The sequence below is a fragment of the Sander vitreus genome, chromosome 11 (genome assembly GCF_031162955.1).
Source record: "Sander vitreus isolate 19-12246 chromosome 11, sanVit1, whole genome shotgun sequence".
In the NCBI taxonomy this organism is placed as follows: Eukaryota; Metazoa; Chordata; class Actinopteri; order Perciformes; family Percidae; genus Sander; species Sander vitreus.
The window spans coordinates 13,093,081-13,113,546 of record NC_135865.1 but is presented as its reverse complement, the minus strand read 5'-3'; the positions used below and the strand labels follow the sequence as shown (position 1 = coordinate 13,113,546).

General features: G+C 39.8%; 3 protein-coding genes across 7 annotated transcripts; all 3 read right to left on the bottom strand.

Moving 5' to 3' along the window:
* Positions 1-47: 47 nt before the first annotated feature.
* dnajb2 (DnaJ heat shock protein family (Hsp40) member B2) lies at positions 48-10,223 on the bottom strand. Of its 5 annotated transcripts, XM_078261679.1 has the most exons (11): positions 9,875-10,217; positions 8,228-8,341; positions 7,594-7,703; positions 6,605-6,658; positions 6,266-6,382; positions 5,971-6,045; positions 4,900-5,032; positions 4,403-4,473; positions 3,657-3,953; positions 496-572; positions 48-345 (listed from the first exon to the last, which is right to left on the bottom strand). In XM_078261679.1, exons 2-10 carry the CDS (start codon positions 8,290-8,292, stop codon positions 544-546), a joined length of 951 nt encoding a protein of 316 aa, XP_078117805.1. In that variant the 5' UTR covers positions 8,293-8,341; positions 9,875-10,217; the 3' UTR covers positions 48-345; positions 496-543. The 5 variants fall into 5 exon arrangements, with proteins under 5 accessions (XP_078117805.1, XP_078117802.1, XP_078117804.1 ...); XM_078261676.1 differs by lacking the exons at positions 48-345; positions 496-572 and having other exon boundaries at positions 1,424-3,953; positions 8,228-8,324; positions 9,875-10,223; XM_078261678.1 differs by lacking the exons at positions 48-345; positions 496-572 and having other exon boundaries at positions 1,424-3,953; positions 9,963-10,223.
* A 1,647-nt stretch (positions 10,224-11,870) lies between these two features.
* On the bottom strand, positions 11,871-15,699 carry LOC144525138 (tubulin alpha chain). The gene is made up of 4 exons (XM_078261674.1): positions 15,475-15,699; positions 13,625-13,847; positions 13,239-13,387; positions 11,871-12,990 (listed from the first exon to the last, which is right to left on the bottom strand). Exons 1-4 carry the CDS (start codon positions 15,682-15,684, stop codon positions 12,013-12,015), a joined length of 1,560 nt encoding a protein of 519 aa, XP_078117800.1. The 5' UTR covers positions 15,685-15,699; the 3' UTR covers positions 11,871-12,012.
* Positions 15,700-17,003: 1,304 nt separating this feature from the next.
* On the bottom strand, positions 17,004-19,029 carry LOC144525136 (tubulin alpha chain-like). Its single transcript, XM_078261671.1, has 4 exons — positions 18,957-19,029; positions 18,565-18,787; positions 18,218-18,366; positions 17,004-17,996 (listed from the first exon to the last, which is right to left on the bottom strand). The coding sequence occupies exons 1-4, from the start codon at positions 18,957-18,959 to the stop codon at positions 17,019-17,021; spliced, it is 1,353 nt and encodes a 450-aa protein (XP_078117797.1). The 5' UTR covers positions 18,960-19,029; the 3' UTR covers positions 17,004-17,018.
* Between the last annotated feature and the right edge of the window lie 1,437 nt (positions 19,030-20,466).

The window sequence follows — 20,466 nt, the reverse complement described above, 5'->3', positions numbered from 1 at the left end:
TATGAATTTAATTCTTTTTTTACAAAGACAAACTACTAGATACCATGGACTGAGCAGGAAACGCTTTATTTTCTCTGTATATGTTTTTAAACATTTTCCTATTTGTCTTATTCATCAGATATCCAGGGAAATGTAAAATGCAGCTGAAACATTGCTAGTTAGTGCAATGCAGAGATGATTAGAACTTTTTCCTTTTGTTTCAAAATACAAACTTTCCAGTTTACACAATGAGCTATGTACACACTCACATACATAAAAAACACACATTTGTATCTTTTTAAGTGTCATTCAGCAGGTAGGAGCCAAGGTGGGCAGAGAGAGACAAGTGCATCATGGGCAATTGACCTGTAAGAATAGACATATATGGACATGTTACACTTTATCAGTTATGCAAATACTGTAGGCATCACCTGATGATAAATATGACTTCTAAAACAAGATGGGGGACTTATGGGGCATTTTTCAGGGTGCTTCAGGTTCACACTGGTTCTTTACCTCAGGGCAGGGCTAGGGCACAGCACAGCACAGCATGAGCCAATCAGGTTAGCTTGTGAAGGCCTTGAAGTCTGAGTCTGAAACAGGAAGCAGGAAGTGTAAGACAAATAACAAATACCAATTTAAGTCCTAATAATGTGGTACGATACAGTGTGTTTGTCACATTACAAATACAAATAAAATAATGTATTACTTTGATGTCACAATGAGATATATTTACAGCATATAAGAGCTCATAACATGACAATGCGAGATAAGAATTAAGAGGTGATACCAGCACTTCGTTAGCAGAGGAACAAAGATCACAAAGTGTGAGATGAAGTTATATTCAGTGACTTTTTCAAATGTATGATGATTGGTGGAGGATAGCTCTACATGGACATCTACTGTACATGGTAGTTTTTGTTTTGTTTGTTAATTAATTAACAATGTCTTCTTTCTTACCAAGATAATAGTTGCAATGAAAATCTTAAAACAAATTTAAGGTTAGGTCATGGGTGAGCAGAAAGATGAGATGAACAGATGAGAATCAGGCAGACTTATAATGATCAACACACAGCTTTTGAGGGAGCGTAAAGGGTTAGGATGGTACTGTAAGTAAATAGGGACACATTGGTTTGGACAACATACTGAATGAAAGCCAATGTTAGCATACTGATCAAGTTCTGTTGGCATTTATCGTTAAAAAGTAATATACGCAATAATTTCTTTCTTTTTAAAATGGCTGATCTACATCTGTTATAGAGATTCAGAAAGACCAGACCCAGGAAGAATCACCCAGAAAGAATGAGCAGCACTGTAGTTCATTACATGTATCATTGCTAGTTGTAGTAATGGTAGTACTAGTATAGCATGAAATCAGTGATAATTAATGGAAAATGCAGAACTATTACTGGCATAATCTGAAAAAAATCAAATATCCCAAATATCCTCTTCGGCTCAATCTTTATTTGTTATTTCCCTTTTAACAATCTGAAAATAAAATAAAAATTAAAAAAAACACATGGCATTTCAATGTCACACAAATAAAACAGGCAGATATATATTTTAAAAAGAGAAACCATCTGCCTCTTCCTCATTCCCTCTCCACACGCAATAACCTAGTTGGAGAGGAGAACTCCTAAACAACTCAGAGAAAATTATTATTTGAATTTTGAAACTGATGATGTGTTCTCACAGCTGTAATTGTTGATAGGGATGATAGTTATCCTTTAAAGTGAAAGTAAAAGGCATGCAATGCTAAATAAATCAGGCACTCGTGAAAAATATATGACAACCAAATAAACTTATTGTGCTCTACGAGCAGTGTGAAAGCGGGACACCTTTGTGTTTTGACACCAACAGGAATTTCTGTTACTTTTAGCCTTTTTCACAGATACAGCAACAGTCACATTTAAAACTGTTATATTAGTATTCCACTATGACTGTCTTGTGTGTGTGTGTGTGTGTTTGTGTGTGTGTAATGCGTATATTGTTGTGGTTTCAATAAGACAAAAAATATAACATCACAATTTTGAAACCAAAACACAGACTATATAGATTTACTCTTAACTCATCTCAAGTTATGCTCTTCATTTTTGGCAGATTAAAAATTCCTATTTTAACGATGAATGCAATCTTATTTCAAGTCTGAAGTAATTCTGCACACTAAGTAGCTAAACTGGAGAAGGCGGTGTTAAGTGTCTTGCTTCAGGTTACACTTAATCAACAGATGTTGATAGAAGGGAAAGGCAGCTATAGCACCTCCCCTGCCCTGACAGTTCACACAAGTCCAAGGGAAATCAAACTTAGCATTGATTTGGTGATGAAGCTCAGCTTCATATTTTTAAACATTCGCACAACTATCATAATGCAGTTGAATTTGACCGCTCTCACTCTTCAGAACACCTGACGACATTCCCAATTACTAATGTATAGCTTTGACATTTGCATCGCTTTAAATACATTAGTATTTTTATTTTTTATTTTTTTTAACTTGGCACATTTGCAGTGATAATGTAATCAAGGTAAACACAGAGCAAAGTAGTAACAATGTGCAAAGGCACCAAAAGGAGGACATATGAAAATGTATAATGATTATTTGTAACTGTGGTTTACAATCAGTCATAATGCTGTACACATTATACACTGTGCTTTGACTTACAACTTCATAAAGTAATGTAAAAGTGTCGCCCCTGACTGAGGCTGAGCTACCGGTTTGAACAATTCTGACTGGGAAGTCGGTGTGTTTTTTATCTAAGTTCTGTGGCCTACTTTAGATTTTGATCTATTGTTTCAGACTGGGCATGTGACACAGTTCTGATACATTCCCTTTGCCAGAGAGTCAGAATGAGAAGCTTCTCAACTGACCCAAACACAAAGACACAAACACTCTGCCCTTACTGGGATTTAAATCACTACCAACTTGGCCACATCTAAAACCCACCTAATCCCACTCTTTTCAGTTTATTTACATACATTCAGAAACAGTCCTCTGTATTGCTTCACATTCTATTTGATCTTGTAGCTGTAATGGAAAATTATGTGGCATTATCTAGGTTGGCACCCTGTCAAGGTTGACTAACTGTTAAGTTGTGTTAAGACAGCATGAAAGCCTTGTGATCAGTTGAAGCACTGCCTGAAAGAGGCTGGCAATCACATCACATTAGAGTCTGGCTGTAGGCAACACTGAGGTAAGTATAAAAATAAGGCATCCCAAATACACGCACGCACGCACGCACACACACACACACACACACACACACACACACACACACACACACACACACACACACACACACACACACACACACACACACACACACACACACACACACACACACTGCATTAGCACATAATACACCCACACTTCTTTTTCTTTTTCACACTGCCATCACTATTTTTCATGGCAGGGTCAAACTCTTCTTCAGTGCTTTGGCTTAGCGGCGTAGTGCTGGCAGTTGTGGATGACTCAGGAGAGAAGTCTGGTTCCCTGGTTCCATCTCTCTCCATTTCCCACCGAGCTCCAGGCCCAGAGCCCATTTTAAACTGCCCCTCTTCATCTGTCTCCCCTGCAACAACCTTTTTACTAATAGCCACATTCAAATGTGTAGTCTTAACAACCCTGCCTCCTTTATGACCACCAGTTTTGTCAATCATGGCTCTGCCCCCACCCCCAGCACCTGATATGAAGTCAGTAGCAGCTGCTCTCTGCTGGGCTTCCATTTCTGACAGGCTGCATGCCAAAGCCATCTGCAGGTCTTCATCTTCTTCGTCATCCTCACTGCCGCCCACAACCCCGCAGTTGTAGAAGGGAGCGGAGCTAAATGACCGGTGTGTGGCTGCAGAGTAAGGGCTGGGGCGGGATCTGTCATACTCAGCAGGTGATCTGTTTTGGATTTGTGGCTTCTGAGGTGAGTCACGGGGCTGTCCCTCTCGTCGACTCAGCTCCAGTGCGAGGGCCATTTCATCCTCCACACCTGGGAACAACACACACAACACATTTGTGTATGTGTGCACAAGAAACATGGACTAACATATGCACACGCACACACATGCAGAAATGCAGAACTAGGAGGAGCAACAACATCTACATTCTGTAGGGCTGTCACCGTTTTATCTTCAATACCAATATCTAAAACCTTTGCTTATACAATAGTTTTAAAAAATTCAAAGGTTTGACTTGAAAGCCTTTTACTGTAATAAGTAAATGTAGTTTGTCTTTGTATGCATTACTTATCTTGCATGTGGTACCAGTTTAGGTTAATCTGTTGGATTAAGTTTGATTTAGTGCTACTTTTGCTGAAGCACTAAATTTCACTGAAACTGTTGAACTTTTGTTGACAAAACTAGCTTGAAGAAAGTAAAGGGATAGAAAATATTACATAAGACTATGTTTATTTGTCACGCCTTTCAGTGTGTGTCTTACCATTAATTAGGACACTCTTTAACACCCCATCCTCCTCAATCTCTGTTCTTTCCTGCCCGTTTTCCTTTATCCTGTAAGCAAGACACATACACAAATGAATGGTATTTTTAAAATCTCTCCATTTCCATCATTGTTTTTAGTCTGGGTGTGTGTGTGTGTGTGTGTGTGTGTGTGTGTGTGTGTGTGTGTGTGTGTGTGTGTGTGTGTGTGTGTGTGTGTGCATTTGCATGGCAGAATGCCATCACACCCTAGGCATAAAAAACTAGAAATGTGAGAATACTTTCCAAATTCAGAAACTACGTTACTATGCTAAGCTGTAGAATTATGACAGATTTCAGATAATGTTCTAAAACATATTACTGTCATGTTCATGCCTTAGTGCATTGCTCATAACAACCCACGCCCACGTGTCCCTGTTGAGATAAAAAGTCATGAAATATTTAAAAATATATATATTTCCCAAGTTGGGTAACTTTTCTAAAGATGGCATAACGTACTTCTTGGTGGTGGTGCGTTTGCCATTTATGATGCGAGTGGAGGTAGAAACTGATTTGAAGTTGCCCATCCCTCCGCCCATGCTGTCCATCCCATCCAGACCACCAAAGGAAGAGGAGAAGGAAGTAAAATCAACTGAAGAACGACAGATGATCAGGAAAGAAAAGCAAAAGAGAAGAGAAGAGAAAAGAAGAGAAGAGAAGAGAAAAGAAGAGGAAGAGAAGAGAAGAGAAAAGAAGAGAAATGAAGAGAAGAGAAAAGAAAAGAAGAGAAGAGAAGAGAAAAGAAGAGAAGAGAAAAGAAGAGAAGAGAAAAGAAGAGAAGAGAAGAGAAGAGAAGAGAAAAGAAAAGAAGAGAAGAGAAAAGAAAAGAAGAGAAGAGAGAGACTGATTAATTTTGATGTATTATTATTATTATTATTATTATTATTATTATTACGGAATCTCAGTCTGTGCAAAGATAATACCACTCCTGTGTTATTGCCACAGAAAGTGTGGGCTGAAATGCACAGCGAGGTGTCCCAATATGAGAAAATAAGGAAGAATGACCATGACCCGTGGTTAGATGAGTTAAACCAGTGAGTTACCCAGTAGTGTAGTTTGGAGCATATGTATCGCTACTATAATTACAAGGTAGTTTAATATACATAGTTTGCATCGATTTGAAAACAAACGTGAAACTTTTGACTGTAACTATGCTTTTGAGGTGTCAATTTTAACGGATGACGGTATTTTTTCTATGTTACAGGGAATTATAAAGTTTGGTAGCCTTCTATCTCTTCAACAAAAAGAAGGTTTACATGTTGACAAAAAATAAAACACAGTTCACTCATATTTCAGTGAACTATTCTCCATCAGCATTAGCTGCTATCGCTGCTGTGCATGTGTTGTGTAAATTGGCAAAACTCCAAAACTGGACCAGATTAAAATATGATGCAGTTGTTCAACGCCAGTGCTTTTGACATATTATTTTATATATATTGGTCACAATACGATATGTCATGATGTTTAAATCGACAGCTACAGTACAGGATACTGTATTCATCACGCAACTGTCAGCATGTAACTGTTTACCTCCTGCTGAAGGAAAAGAAAAGAACCGACTGGGGCCGAGGCGAGAGGATGAGCCTCCAAAGGATGAGAAGTCATCTGGATGAGAGAAAGAGAGACATTACTGAAATACTGTACCGTTAGGTAAGGAGTAATATTACAGTAGGTTTTATGATGTCAACTAACTAAGAAGTTAGTTATGTTATTAGGGCTTATGTGTAATTATTGCTCCACAAGTCATTCACATGTGTCCATAAATAATAAATAAGACAATTATTTTGATTATAGATTTAATGCCCCCCCCAAAAGTATGACTTACCAAAGAAGTTAGCAAAGGGATCCTGGCCGCCAAAAAACTCTCTGAACACGTCATCTGGGTTGCGGAATGTGAAGGTGAATCCTGGGAAATCTGATGAAAAGTCTGAGCTGGTGGAACCTGAACAATTAAGTTGTGAGGAGCAACCAAGAGAGAGAAAAAGTAGATGGAGGTAAACATATTAGGGAACCGAACCGGTAAAAAGTGAATGAAATGGAAGCTGCAGGTAATGTAAGTAAGGGAATGAGGAGATGGGCAAAAGAAAAGAGAGCGAGGAGGGAAGAAGGAATGGTAATGACGCAATAATATCTTTATATCTCATTGGCGCAGGGTTTTGTTTACCTGTGTGTCCCATGCTGTCATTTCCATATCTGTCATATGCATCACGCTTACTCGCTGTAGAAGAGGAAGAAAGTACAATTTAATGATGGAATAAAAAACCCACAGACACAAAAACATGTCTCTCTCTTTTTTCTCATACAAACACCCAACAGCAGAGGTGTCAAGTAACAAAGTACAAATACTTCATTACCTTACTTAAGTAGAAATTTTGGGTATCTCTACTGGAGAAATTATTTTACAGCAGACTTTTTACTTCTCCTTACATTGTCATGCAATTATCTGTACTTTCTACTCCTTACATTTTAAAAATAGCCTTGTTACTCCTATTTCAGTTTGGCTTGTTTTCATTCCAGCTTGTCATCGTTCAAAAAAAACACACACAAAAAAAAAACCTATCCAGATAAATCGCACCATCTGGATAGCAATATTACGAATCCCACTATGGCCACGCCAAGACCCGCCCTTCAACAGCATTTATTGGCCAGGCGTAATGGCCTTTAGAAAAGTGTATTTTTTTGCAGGTGGGGTAGTGCACTATAGGCCCCTGTGGCACTGCCTAAGCTTTTGTCCTTAATGGCATTTTTTTCCCTTACATTACTTTTACTTTTATACTTTAAGTAGTTTTGAAACCAGTACTTTTACACTTTTACTTGAGTAAAAAGCTTGAGTTGATGCTTCAACTTCTACAGAAGTCTTTTTAAACCGTAGTATCCATACTTCTACCTGAGTAATGAATGTGAATACTTTTGACACCTCTGCCCAACAGTCACACACATTAAATTAAAAGTATAACTCATTCGTTAGAAACTAATTTATGGGTTCTATAAATGAAGTTCCTCTCTGAAGAGCCTGACATAATCACACAGAGATTCAGATTTATGATTCACAGCATCAATACAGATCGACCCCCAACTGCCACTTGACAACACACACACACACACACACACATATACCACAGGTATACAAAGATACACACTGTCCTGACTTACTGTCAGATAGGACTTCATAGGCTTCAGCCAGTTCTTTGAACTTTGTCTCTGCTTCATCCTTGTTGTCTGGATTTTTGTCTGGATGCCATTTCAGTGCCAGTTTCCTGTACCTGAACTCACAATATAAGCACAAACATTAACTCATACTGTACATACAAGTAAATATATCTAGATAAAGACATGTACTAGTACTATGGTCTCTTCTACAACAACAAACAATGCACTATGGAGAGCCTTCGAGAAATAAGACACCAGAGTACTGAGACCATTCCATGTTTCTGAGAAGTCTCTATTTGTCATACTAGTGGTTCTCAAACCTCTATTAATGGGTTTAGTTACAATGTATATTGAGATATTGTATTTTTGGTGTTTTGTCATTGTATCCCATGTTCTGAATTAGAATGTTCAAATGGAATCTCAAGTTCATAAAATCCAGACACATAAAGAACCTGCTTATTTTGAGGCGGCCTCAAATTTTTCAAGGCTTATATAACCAGGCGATGTTAAGTAAGAAGGTAAACTTCAAATATTTTTTCATAAACTATATTTCATATTCAAGGTAAATGTTGCTTTATTGTTTATGAATTGTGCAAAGTGAGCCCCAACACTTGAGGGAGACTTCCAGGATACCCACGCTTTCTTGATGTCATCCTGAGAGGCTGTTTTGGACACTCCCAGAACGTCATAGTAATCCACCATGTTGCCTCCTGTCACTCCTCACTGCACTGCCCCTGAAAGGAAAATACAACTACAAAAGTTTTCAGTACAGAATATACTCAACTCTGATTGGTCACACACATTGTGCATTTATCAAATTCCTATCACTGATCATAAAAGCTTTATAAAACCTTGGTATCTATGGTATTTCCTAAAATCCCAAAAAGGAAAAGAAACAGCTCTGTGCTCATTATTTATTTAATTTGCAGGAAAATGGTCATATACAACAATAGCAATCTGAGGAATGGCTAAAGAAGGCAATGTGTAACGTACACGTTTGTTTATCATTCTGTACACTAAAGTTTTGACAAATACAGATTATGGAATTGTGCAATTCCCTTTATTGGGAACTTTTCTCAGGACTGTGGGCATCTACAGACTAAACTTGATTGACATCTCCCTTTTGTTAGTTTTGATACCTCAAATGTCAGGACACCTTTTACTATTCGTATATGTTGTTTAATGACATCATGTAATTTCCAGCAGCGCTAATCTGCCAGAGTAATTGAAACACCTGTGTGGTGGGTGTTAATAAGTGTCTATGTGACAATAATATATGTTTATTTTCGATTCACAGTAAATTAAATTCACCTCAGTCAACTGATCTTTTGCCTGTTGAAAAGCTCCAATGAATATCTAAAATACATTTTGCCAAAGAAGTCAACCGAGTTTTATTAAAGCCACATTAAGTTCAGCTGACAATAGTTGCTCTTTAAAGCTGCAATCTTTCACTAGTTTAAGGAATGGGACACCATGTATCACACAAGCATTGAGTAAAGAAGAGTTGACTGCCATATTGATTTAAGACTAGAATCAATACTGTAGTCTATAGTCTCACATTGATGGCCATAACAAAATACTGTGGATGTAGGGGATGATAGCAGTAACTTTATTTTATTTATGGTTAGGTTAGCACTGTTTTCATTTTTATCAATGAAAAGACCAGTGACTTATCTGAGATACATGCAAGACTCCATTATTAGATATATTTGAGGTTTATCCCAAATATGATGCATGCTGTGGACTATGCTAATAATATAACAATCTTTATTTTTTAATTAATACTAATTTAAAGTGTGCCCTTGAAATGATAAGACCTCAGTACAGTCAGTAGTTCCATTATAGCCACATTCAGAGTCAGCATGCAAACCACCATGCCAATCTCATTAGTGGGCTTCCAACAGTTTTAGGGCTGAAGAGGACTTCCAAACTGAGGTAAAATAACTAAAATTAACTTTCTATGCCCCCTCGGAAAGAGCCATTCGCTCACACAAGTATTATTACTATGTTATTTCTAGCGCCATGGCATCTGACAACTGCTGCTGCCATGACAGGCCTACACAAACTTACACACACGGGCAGATGCACTTGCAGGCACAGGTGCAGTCTATATTCAAGTAACTACGTGGCATTAACATAAAGGATACACCTAACATATTCTTTAGTATTTCGGTAGAAATAATATTTCCTAGTATGGTAAAGTTGGGCGTCTATAATAAACTGTAAGGTCTATTGACAGTGGGTAGCCACAACTTATCACGACTATCCAAAGCATTGAACCTACCGTCTGAGTCTTTCGGCCTAATTAGTGAGCAGTTTAGCCGTCTGTCCACCGGTTTGGATCGACAATGAATTAGTTATGATAGCGGTACCTCTGGTATGTGCTCCCCCTCTCTTCGTGACAGCCGCACAGACAACCTCCTCCTTCAGTCCCCCACTCCACCGCCCCGACACAAATATTTTCAACAACACAATATGTCCGCTGTGCCTCAGTGGTCTACTCTACGGTCCCCCCCACCGGGAAAACAAGCAGTCAGTTAACCCTGTTTGCCTCGTGTGCGGGTCTAAGCTGCACGCGTTACGTCACTATCAGCTGAGAGAGGAAAATAGAGCTTCTGGAACATGCTCGTGTTTGGAAACGTCGTCAGACCCGCCCTGCCTGCCTGCATCAAGCACTGCCTGTTGCTTTGTGCTAATGTGGTTTTAAAAACCAGCAACTTCTGATGTTTGTCACGAAAACCTACTATGGCCAACCATTTAGGTTAGACCAACAGGCTGCTCACAGATGTTTCTAAATATTTCCATGTCAACAACATCATTAAATAAACTCTTTTTCTGTATCCTATGCCTACAATGTTACCAATGCAGTGGTAAAATGTTGGCTAACCAAATGTAGCATATACTGTGCTAAAGTAAAAAAAAAAAAAAAAAAAGTAGTTACCTTACTTGAGTATTTGTTTCCCTTTACTTTTACTCCACTACATTTATCTGACAGCAACAAAATTGTACACAAACATAAGGCCAGTGTACAATGGTATACATTGGAGCATCCAAGTAGTTACAATTATTACCAGTTAAAACCTTGACATGCTTCTCTAAGTAATAATTATCCAATAATATAGGCTACTAATATGCTATGCAGGCCTATAATAATGTAATTCTCACAGGGACGGTTATGGTGCATAATGAGTATCCAATAATAAAGGCTACTAATATGCTATGCAGGCCTATAATAATGTAATTCTCACAGGGACGATTATGGTGCATAATGAGTAGTCCTACTTTAAGTACATTTTACTGATAATAGTTCTGCTCTTACAATTTAAAATACCTGTTCATTGTAATGAGGTATTTGTACACTGATGTTCTAATATCCTACTTTCACTTATGTGCTGAATACTTATTCCACTGCTGACTATAACTACAGATAAATGTTTCCATATAGAGGAGAAGAATATTGTGAGAGAATTTATAAACTCATTGTTGAGTGAGAGCACAGTAGGCTACTTACATTGAGTAGACCAGAGAAGTGTAACTTACCAAAAAGTAGGCTTTTAGTTCAATGTGTGACTCACCAGGACCACATGATGTGCTCATAGACTGGTCAGTCATGTTAAATGACTAAACCTCTTTATATAGGCTACAGTCTCACAACTCACACTTTACAGCTTTACAAGCTGGTTACATTGCTTCCATCTGTTGGCTGTGGGAAGTAACTGCAGGTACAAGGCCAGCCCAGCCCAGCCCATTGTATACTTTGTGGCGCATCGTCAACATGGCACAAAAAGGCAGGGAATTAGCAAAAGCAGAGAAACTGGAATTTCTTTTGTAAATGAATGGAAGCTACATGTAAACACACATTTTGAAATCCAGCAAAAATCCTCTATATTAATAGCAACCATTACAAAATGTGTAGTGTAGATTTTTTTTAATACATGTTTACTCTGATAGAAATATTTCTTTGGGCACTACTAATTATTTTATTTTATCCAAGTATTTTCTCTACATACCACATAGGTTTATAGACAGCAAATCTTGTAATTCTCACCAAAGTGCTGTTGATATCATATGTTACCAGTTTCCTCTCTAAAAGTCAGGAATAATATGTAACAGTTGTAAAAGTCTGAGATAACTCCAGATGACTAGGTATAAAGGGTGTATTAACTTTTTAGGCTAGCAAATTGTTTGACTATTATTGTTGTAGTCATTTACAATAAAAAAATTGCTTAATTGGCTGCCAAGCTATACTGGATGAGTTCAGAAATGATCACAATTCATCATTTAATAGGTTCATGAGAACATTTTATTGATAATACTGATATTGATCACCATCGCAGGTCATCAGAGTGTTTTTGGGAATGTATTGCATTCATGATAACTTTTGGAATATGTGATAGTAAAGCCCGGATGAAGTTTGGCCCTTCAATACTCCTCTCCCTCTTCATCCTCCTCTCCCATGCTGTCAGTGCCAACCTCTTCATAATCCTTCTCCAGGGCAGCCATATCTTCTCTGGCCTCTGAGAACTCTCCCTCCTCCATGCCCTCCCCAACATACCAGTGGACAAAGGCTCTCTTGGCGTACATGAGGTCAAACTTGTGGTCGAGACGGGCCCAGGCCTCAGCGATGGCTGTGGTGTTGCTCAGCATGCACACAGCTCTCTGCACCTTGGCCAGGTCTCCTCCAGGAACCACTGTTGGAGGCTGATAGTTGATGCCCACCTTGAAGCCTGTGGGGCACCAGTCTACAAACTGGATGGTGCGTTTGGTCTTGATGGCTGCAATGGCAGAGTTGACATCTTTGGGCACCACATCACCACGATACAGCAGACAGCAGGCCATGTATTTACCATGACGAGGATCACACTTCACCATCTGATTGGCTGGCTCAAAGCAAGCGTTGGTAATGTCAGCAACTGACAACTGCTCATGGTAGGCTTTCTCTGCAGAGATGACTGGAGCATAGGTGGCCAGAGGGAAGTGGATACGAGGGTAAGGCACCAAGTTGGTCTGAAACTCTGTCAGGTCAACATTCAGGGCTCCATCAAAGCGAAGTGAGGCAGTGATTGAAGACACAATCTGGCCAATGAGCCTGTTCAGGTTGGTGTAAGTCGGCCTGTCAATATCGAGGTTCCTGCGGCAGATGTCGTAGATGGCCTCGTTGTCCACCATGAAGGCACAGTCGGAGTGCTCCAGAGTGGTGTGGGTGGTCAGGATGGAGTTGTAAGGCTCCACCACTGCAGTGGAGACCTGGGGGGCCGGGTAGACTGCAAATTCAAGTTTTGATTTCTTTCCGTAATCAACGGAGAGTCTCTCCATCAGCAGGGAGGTAAAACCTGAGCCAGTGCCTCCACCAAAGGAGTGGAAGATTAAAAATCCCTGCAGGCCAGTGCACTGATCAGCCTGAAAGGAAATTTTTCTCTGATTATTTAAAATCCCACTTCAGTGTCACAATATCAAAATGTATGAAGTCACAAGAAAAAAACCCGTTCTGGACATTTATTTTTAAAACCTCCATTACCTTTTCCTCAGTGTTTTTTATATTGTAAACCGCTCGGCAAATATCCTTTTTGGTGAACTAAATTTTCTTTAGTCAAAAGACAAGCCTGCCAAAATGCTAAACCTGTCCAGCAAACTAACTAAACTCTCACCAGTTTACGAGTCCTGTCAAGGACCAGATCAATGATCTCCTTGCCGATGGTGTAGTGTCCACGGGCGTAGTTGTTGGCAGCATCTTCCTTTCCTGTAATCAGCTGCTCAGGATGGAACAGCTGCCGGTAGGTTCCTGTACGCACCTCATCTGTGAAAGAAAACAAGATAGAAAGCTAATGTCCGCAGGGTATGAATGATATAAACATTATATTTTCTTAGATACTGTAATTAAATATGAAATAGCATTTAAGCTGCAATTCTTAGGTCTAAGTCAAAGTATAGAGTGTCATCAGTGTAGATACAGTATACCTTGTCTTTTAGAAATTAGGGGTTGTGAAGTCAAGTGTATATATAAGTTCATTACACACTTTTACACATTACTGACCGATGACAGTAGGTTCCAGGTCGACAAAGATGGCTCTGGGAACATGCTTTCCTGCTCCTGTCTCACTGAAGAAGGTATTGAAAGAGTCATCTCCTCCTCCAATAGTCTTGTCACTGGGCATCTGTCCATCTGGCTGGATCCCATGTTCCAGACAGTACAGCTCCCAGCATGCATTGCCCATCTGGGCTCCGGCTTGGCCGACGTGCATGGAAATACACTCACGCTGAACAAAAGAAGGTAGAGAGGTTGGTAAAATCAGATGTAACTGAATTAGATGTAATTGATTAATTGAAAAAGTATTACTGCATTTGCTTTAAAGCTGTGGGCACCTCCTTTTGTCTCTGTATTCAGAAAATCTAGCCATCACAGGAGACTGGTCAATCACAGGACATTTCAGAGAGAGAGTGTGTTCCTTATGGCTGTTCTGCACATGCATTTCCCGTACGACAAAGAGGGGAGCTGCAGGAAGAGGTCTCACTCTACTTTAAGATCTGTCATTTTTTTTGCATTCTACACACTGCAGCATTAATTTAGCCCGACCAAACACTAACTGCTTACAAATAAATGGGGACTTTTACAGTGTGCGTCACTGTACGTCAGATCAGCTCGCGAGTACGTTCAGTTTAGTGGTTTGAAGTTTTACATTTGTCATAAAAAGGCGGAAAAAACGAAGACCATTCTAGGCCTTTTTCATTATTGCTCTGGGATGCTATTTCTTTCTTAATGTCTAATGACAATCTTTTACATTATCTCTGCACTCGATTCAGGGAGTAAACAGCTTAGCTGAAAAAGAAACATTGACTGCTGAAAACTGTGTGCCAGAGCAGAATGTTGAAGCTTTCAGCTGCTCAAAGTGCATAACGAGCAAGACAGCATTTAAATGAAAGCAGCTATTAGATTGTCCAGAGTCTGCACTCTTTGTTGTTATAGAATCCAGCAAATGTAGTTAGGAAATGTAGCTACAGATGAAATGCAGTAAACCCATTTTATGGAGTGTCCCGAAAGAATGTGGAACCTATATACAGTACTAAGGCACTGTGTGGCAAACGGGAAGGCCTTGCCTCTAGAAGATGGGAAAACCTTCCCCCACTTCTCCATCATGTATCTCCTCCCTTTCCTCATCCCCTCCCCTTTTGTGTCTCTCTCCTCCCCCATCCTGTCCAGCTGCATAGTGCTATGTAACAGTCAGGGATGTCTCCCTCTCTCTCTCCCTCTCTCCACATCTCTATCCAACCAAAAACTCCTAACAGCTGCAAAATGGCTGCCAACTAACTCATACTGTCTAGGCCAGACCACTCCTCTTTTCTCTGTTCTTTCTATCCATCCCCCCACTGCCACGATTACCCCGGTTACTCCTTTCTGTCAAGATTAGTCCTACTTTAATATCTCACCAAACACATGATTAAGCCTCAAGTTATTGTTTTCTATTAGTTACATATGTTTCTTTCTTTTTGATTAGTTGTAGTACATCAAACAAGTATGGAAATGACAAAGCAATCTAACTCAAAAACTGTCTGTCATCTGACCTAGACTGTCCAAGAGTACAGAAATGACTTATGGACACTTGTATCATGAGTATTTATCCCATGGCATTCCTCTCCTTCAATTCTCACCAGACATGCCCTGAAAAAAGTTTCATAACATACATTCAGATAAAAAACTACTGTCACTTAATAGGATAAAGCTGCTCTTGTATCAGTAACCTTCAACTCCACAGCAGAGGCCTTATGAGCATTAAAGAGGCTTGACTGTTTAATCAATCTAATGCTGAGAAACAAAGACAAAGGGAGGCTAAAGGGAAGAGAGAGAGGACATTTCAAGGCTACGTCATCAGCCAGGCTGTTACTTACCATTGTGTCTGCTTGTCCTTCGACTGACGTTGAGGATTCAGATACAAGGCAGAAGTGCGGAGGAGAGGGAGAGTCAGGGTTTATATAGGCAAGGATGTGGAGGGGGCAGACAGGAAGGCACAGCAAGCAGCTGCATAGCTCATTGGCGGGAGGGAGCAGCAGTTTGAAAAAAGAAAAAAAAAAAGGGAAGTCCCTATTACTATCTGTCATGTTATCCGCCCTTACATTGATTTCCTTTGTCTGTCAGATTTGAGCTTATGTATGCACTTTTCCCCTGTTTTCTCATGTTGTGTGTGTGTTTGTGAGAGAGAGAGTTTAATTACAATGCTTAAATCGTTTTTTGGGGAATTTACCAGTAGCATTTAAATGTTCACCCCTGAAGTTTTCTCAACATATAATACAGTATAGGCATTAACAAGGACTGTGAGCTAAGAGAGTAATTATGCATATTGGATGCATTCATCTGCACCCACACACTCAACACACACACACACACACACACCCTTTGTCTGTATTTAAATTGTCAAATAAATATTCACACAATGATGATCTGGAAAAAATGAAGACACTATGAAGTTAATTATTCCTAATAATCCTATTATATAATGGTAGGAATAAAAGTAAATGGTTAGCAGTAACAGTGCTTACAAGTAATGTGAGATGACACAAATGGCATTGCAACATGCACAGTTTCAGTTTAATCGGCTTATTTGGAATGCACAGAGAAACATCACATTGGAAATCAACTCACCACTGAAATGTAAAAGATTAAAAACAAAAGACAGTTCCATGAAATGTCAAGGCCATTTTTTTTGCTTATCCTTGGTACAACTTTTCAACAAGCCAATTTGGATCACAAAGCTGTGATTCATACATAACTGGGATCCTATTGTCACTGCAGGCCACTGTCTGAGTATGAGCTACACAAACACCAGTCAGTGAAGTTAGTCAGTTATTTTCTCTCCCTACTGCTCTCTCACAGTCACAGCTGAATGGTATATAAACTGACATAGGAGCCCTTTCATAACTTACATTCCACATGGTAGAGGATAGTAGGGGGAGGTGCACAAAAGAGAAGGTTTTTCAGACTGATACGGCAGAAAGAAAATATCTTTGAATGCCCAAAACAAAATATGTTTGACCACAAGTTTTTTTTTTTTTTGTTGCTTTGATGCTAATACCATGTTTTTACACAGTACTATAACTAATTTTGTCAAATGTAATCCTCGTGTTTTTAAGCTTTAAGATGAAACTTTTGGATCAGTTTTTTTTTTGTTAATGTGTGTCACAGTATGTAGAATATGCTACCAAGTTCCTCATGGTGCAACTTTTTAAATTTTAAAATGGTGTAAGAGTTTTTTTTATTCACCATTTTGCTCTGTTTTGAGGATAATGTTAATATTTGGGATCATTCAAATGTGTTATTTTCTGAACCAAATTATTTGACCTACATTTTTTCTTCACTATAAAAAAACTAAATGTCCTATTTTAAAACAAGAATTCAATATCAATGTACTTTGCCTTAAATGCAGGCCTTAGGGAAGTCAGTATTCCTCTCCCTCTTCATCCTCCTCTCCCATGCTGTCAGTGCCAACCTCTTCATAATCCTTCTCCAGGGCAGCCATATCTTCTCTGGCCTCTGAGAACTCTCCCTCCTCCATGCCCTCCCCAACATACCAGTGGACAAAGGCTCTCTTGGCGTACATGAGGTCAAACTTGTGGTCGAGACTCGCCCAGGCCTCAGCGATGGCTGTGGTGTTGCTCAGCATGCACACAGCTCTCTGCACCTTGGCCAGGTCTCCTCCAGGAACTGCAGTTGGAGGCTGATAGTTGATGCCCACTTTAAAGCCTGTGGGGCACCAGTCCACAAACTGGATGCTGCGTTTGGTCTTGATGGCTGCAATGGCAGAGTTGACATCTTTGGGCACCACATCACCACGATACAGCAGACAGCAGGCCATGTATTTACCATGACGAGGATCACACTTCACCATCTGATTGGCTGGCTCAAAGCAAGCGTTGGTAATGTCAGCAACTGACAACTGCTCATGGTAGGCTTTCTCTGCAGAGATGACTGGAGCATAGGTGGCCAGAGGGAAGTGGATACGAGGGTAAGGCACCAAGTTGGTCTGAAACTCTGTCAGGTCAACATTCAGGGCTCCATCAAAGCGAAGTGAGGCAGTGATAGATGAGACTATCTGGCTGATGAGCCTGTTCAGGTTGGTGTATGACGGGCGTTCAATATCGAGGTTCCTGCGGCAGATGTCGTAGATGGCCTCGTTGTCCACCATGAAGGCGCAGTCAGAGTGCTCCAGGGTGGTGTGGGTGGTCAGGATGGAGTTGTAAGGCTCCACCACTGCAGTGGAGACCTGGGGGGCTGGGTAGACAGCAAACTCAAGCTTAGACTTTTTGCCATAATCAACGGAGAGTCTCTCCATCAGCAGGGAGGTGAAACCTGAGCCAGTGCCTCCACCAAAGGAGTGGAAGATTAAAAATCCCTGCAGGCCAGTGCACTGATCAGCCTGAAAGGAATTTTTTCTTTGATTATTTAAAATCCCACTTCAGTTTCACAATATCAAAATGTATGAAGTCACAAGAAAAAACCTTTATTACCTTTTCTTCAGTGTTTTTAATATTGAAAACCACTCGGCAAATATCCTTTTTGGTGAACTAAATTTTCTTTAGTCAAAAGACAAGCCTGCCAAAATGCTAAACCTGTCCAGCAAACTAACTAAACTCTCACCAGTTTACGAGTCCTGTCAAGGACCAGATCAATGATCTCCTTGCCGATGGTGTAGTGTCCACGGGCGTAGTTGTTGGCAGCATCTTCCTTTCCTGTAATCAGCTGCTCAGGATGGAACAGCTGCCGGTAGGTTCCTGTACGCACCTCATCTGGAGATAGACAAACAGATTTATTGAATGAGGGATCCTAAAGTTGAATCACTCTCAAGAGCTTGACATTAGAATGTTTCTACAACGGCAATGTTTATTTTCTAATACACATATAGCTTTGTTAATAATAAAACTTCATAAATACATGAAAACATCCAATCTCTGTAATATATCATCAACTATATAACATGCACTGACCGATGACAGTAGGTTCCAGGTCGACAAAGATGGCTCTGGGAACATGCTTTCCTGCCCCTGTCTCACCGAAGAAGGTATTGAAAGAGTTATCTCCTCCTCCAGTGGTCTTGTCACTGGATATCTGTCCGTCTGGCTGGATCCCATGTTCCAGACAGTACAACTCCCAACATGCATTGCCAATCTGAGCCCCAGCTTGGCCCACATGAATAGAGATACATTCACGCTGCAGAGAGCAAGGAACACTGTCCAATTACCAGACACATTACCAGTTTACTTTCCACATTTCTGCTACACATATTTAACTGCTCAAATACAGTACATCTCACAATTGTTAATATATACAGCAGTATGCCCTTAAAGTAAGTTTTACACTAGCAACCCACTTTTCTTACCATAGTTTATCTCTCTTCTCCAATGTCCAGGTATCGGGAAGATGTAGTGCTGGAGACAGCTATGTTACTCTGCTATTTTATACCTGCAGGTTAAGGTGAACAGTGGTTTGATCTGAGCTGTAATCAGAGAACCTACTGATGAGACCAGGATAAGATCATCCTCTTAAAAGACAAATACACAATGCAAAATGAGGTCACCACCCTATTCATTGTGTGAGTCTGTGACTACTGGTTTGTATGTGCACCTCATTTTTCAGAAAGCAGAAGCAGAACCCCAGATGAGGGGAAGATAACCTAATGTAGTTTCCCTCGGCACCTTCTAATGTATGACTTGATGTAGCTTATAACAGGATAAAAAAAACACTCCTTTTCCCACACTCTTTTCATAAGTTGAAATTAACTGTCAGTCTTTATTAAGAAATACAATACGATGTCTGCTCCTCCTTCCTCAATTGTTCGTGCCTATTCAGGCGTCAATTGACGTGAGATAAACAGTAACTACTTGCCAGATTAGTTTCACTATATGCAACATGAAAGACCAAAGGCAAAAACAAGGCACACAATCTTGATTTTAAATCCAAGATGGGTGTCCTTGTCACTCCATTTAAATTTCTACGCCCAGAAAGCCATTGGTTTCCAATAGGTTGTTTAGATCACATGCTCACAATTCTACTCAACATGAGTTTCAGTTGTATAGCGGTAGAGTTCTGCCTGTTTCAGCTGGAGCCATGTCATGGCTCAAAGGCAGAACGCTCTGCTCTGTATTAAAACAAGTCAAACCACTTTCAAGACCAACAACAGGCATCCACTGTAATATGGGAGATGTTGATTCAGTATAATCTATTCTATTGAGATACAACACTGTTGCAATCTATGGCTTCTTTGTTCACAAACGTCATGTGGACTTCCTCCTTGCTGTCACAGGATGCACAGTTATTTTCTCCCATAAAACGATGGATGCCAGTCAAAAGTAAAAATTAGAGACTACATCAACCAACCAGAGTTAGTCTGTTGGTTGTGAACACATTTGTGGCAGCCAAGAAAAGAGTGAGCTAAGAGAAGTTAAGAGTGATACTACAGTGCCAGTTGCACTGACACACTCTTCATTATACAGGAAGTCAGTCTGTTTTTTTCCTAGGGCCATGGGACTCATCTGTAACATACAAGATAATTGATGTCGGTATCACATTCTTTTAACACAAAGCTCACGAAGCACTGTGGTGTAAATGGACATGTCAAGTTAAAACATGTTTCTGAGTTGATGTTTAACAAGCCATCAATAAAATGTATTTAAAGTGTAAAACCCCCATTAGACATGGTCTCAGTGCACTTAACAATTAAAGGAACACAGAAATAACAGACAGCAACAAAACAATTGAACAGCATTAAAGCAGTAATAATAAACCATACAAAACCAGCAACATAAGACAATAAGTGAAAAGGTTTGTTTGTTAAGGACGCAGAGAGGATGGTGTGCTATGGTTGGCTATAGTATAATGAGTAGAGGTGG

Coding starts and splice junctions, on each gene's coding strand:
- LOC144525138 (XM_078261674.1), bottom strand. CDS start 15,684: ATGACAGATAGTAATAGGGACTTCCCTTTTTTTTTTTCTTTTTTCAAA. Junction 13,848..15,474: donor AAGGACAAGCAGACACAATG/GTAAGTAACAGC, acceptor TCTTTTGTTCAG/CGTGAGTGTATTTCCATGCA. Junction 13,388..13,624: donor CCTGGAACCTACTGTCATCG/GTCAGTAATGTG, acceptor TTTCTTTCACAG/ATGAGGTGCGTACAGGAACC.
- dnajb2 (XM_078261676.1), bottom strand. CDS start 8,292: ATGGTGGATTACTATGACGTTCTGGGAGTGTCCAAAACAGCCTCTCAG. Junction 6,046..6,265: donor TCCCTTTGCTAACTTCTTTG/GTAAGTCATACT, acceptor TCTCTCATCCAG/ATGACTTCTCATCCTTTGGA. Junction 5,033..5,970: donor TTCTTTTCCTTCAGCAGGAG/GTAAACAGTTAC, acceptor GTCGTTCTTCAG/TTGATTTTACTTCCTTCTCC.
- LOC144525136 (XM_078261671.1), bottom strand. Junction 18,367..18,564: donor CCTGGAACCTACTGTCATCG/GTCAGTGCATGT, acceptor GTCTATCTCCAG/ATGAGGTGCGTACAGGAACC. Junction 17,997..18,217: donor TTGACAGGACTCGTAAACTG/GTGAGAGTTTAG, acceptor AATTCCTTTCAG/GCTGATCAGTGCACTGGCCT.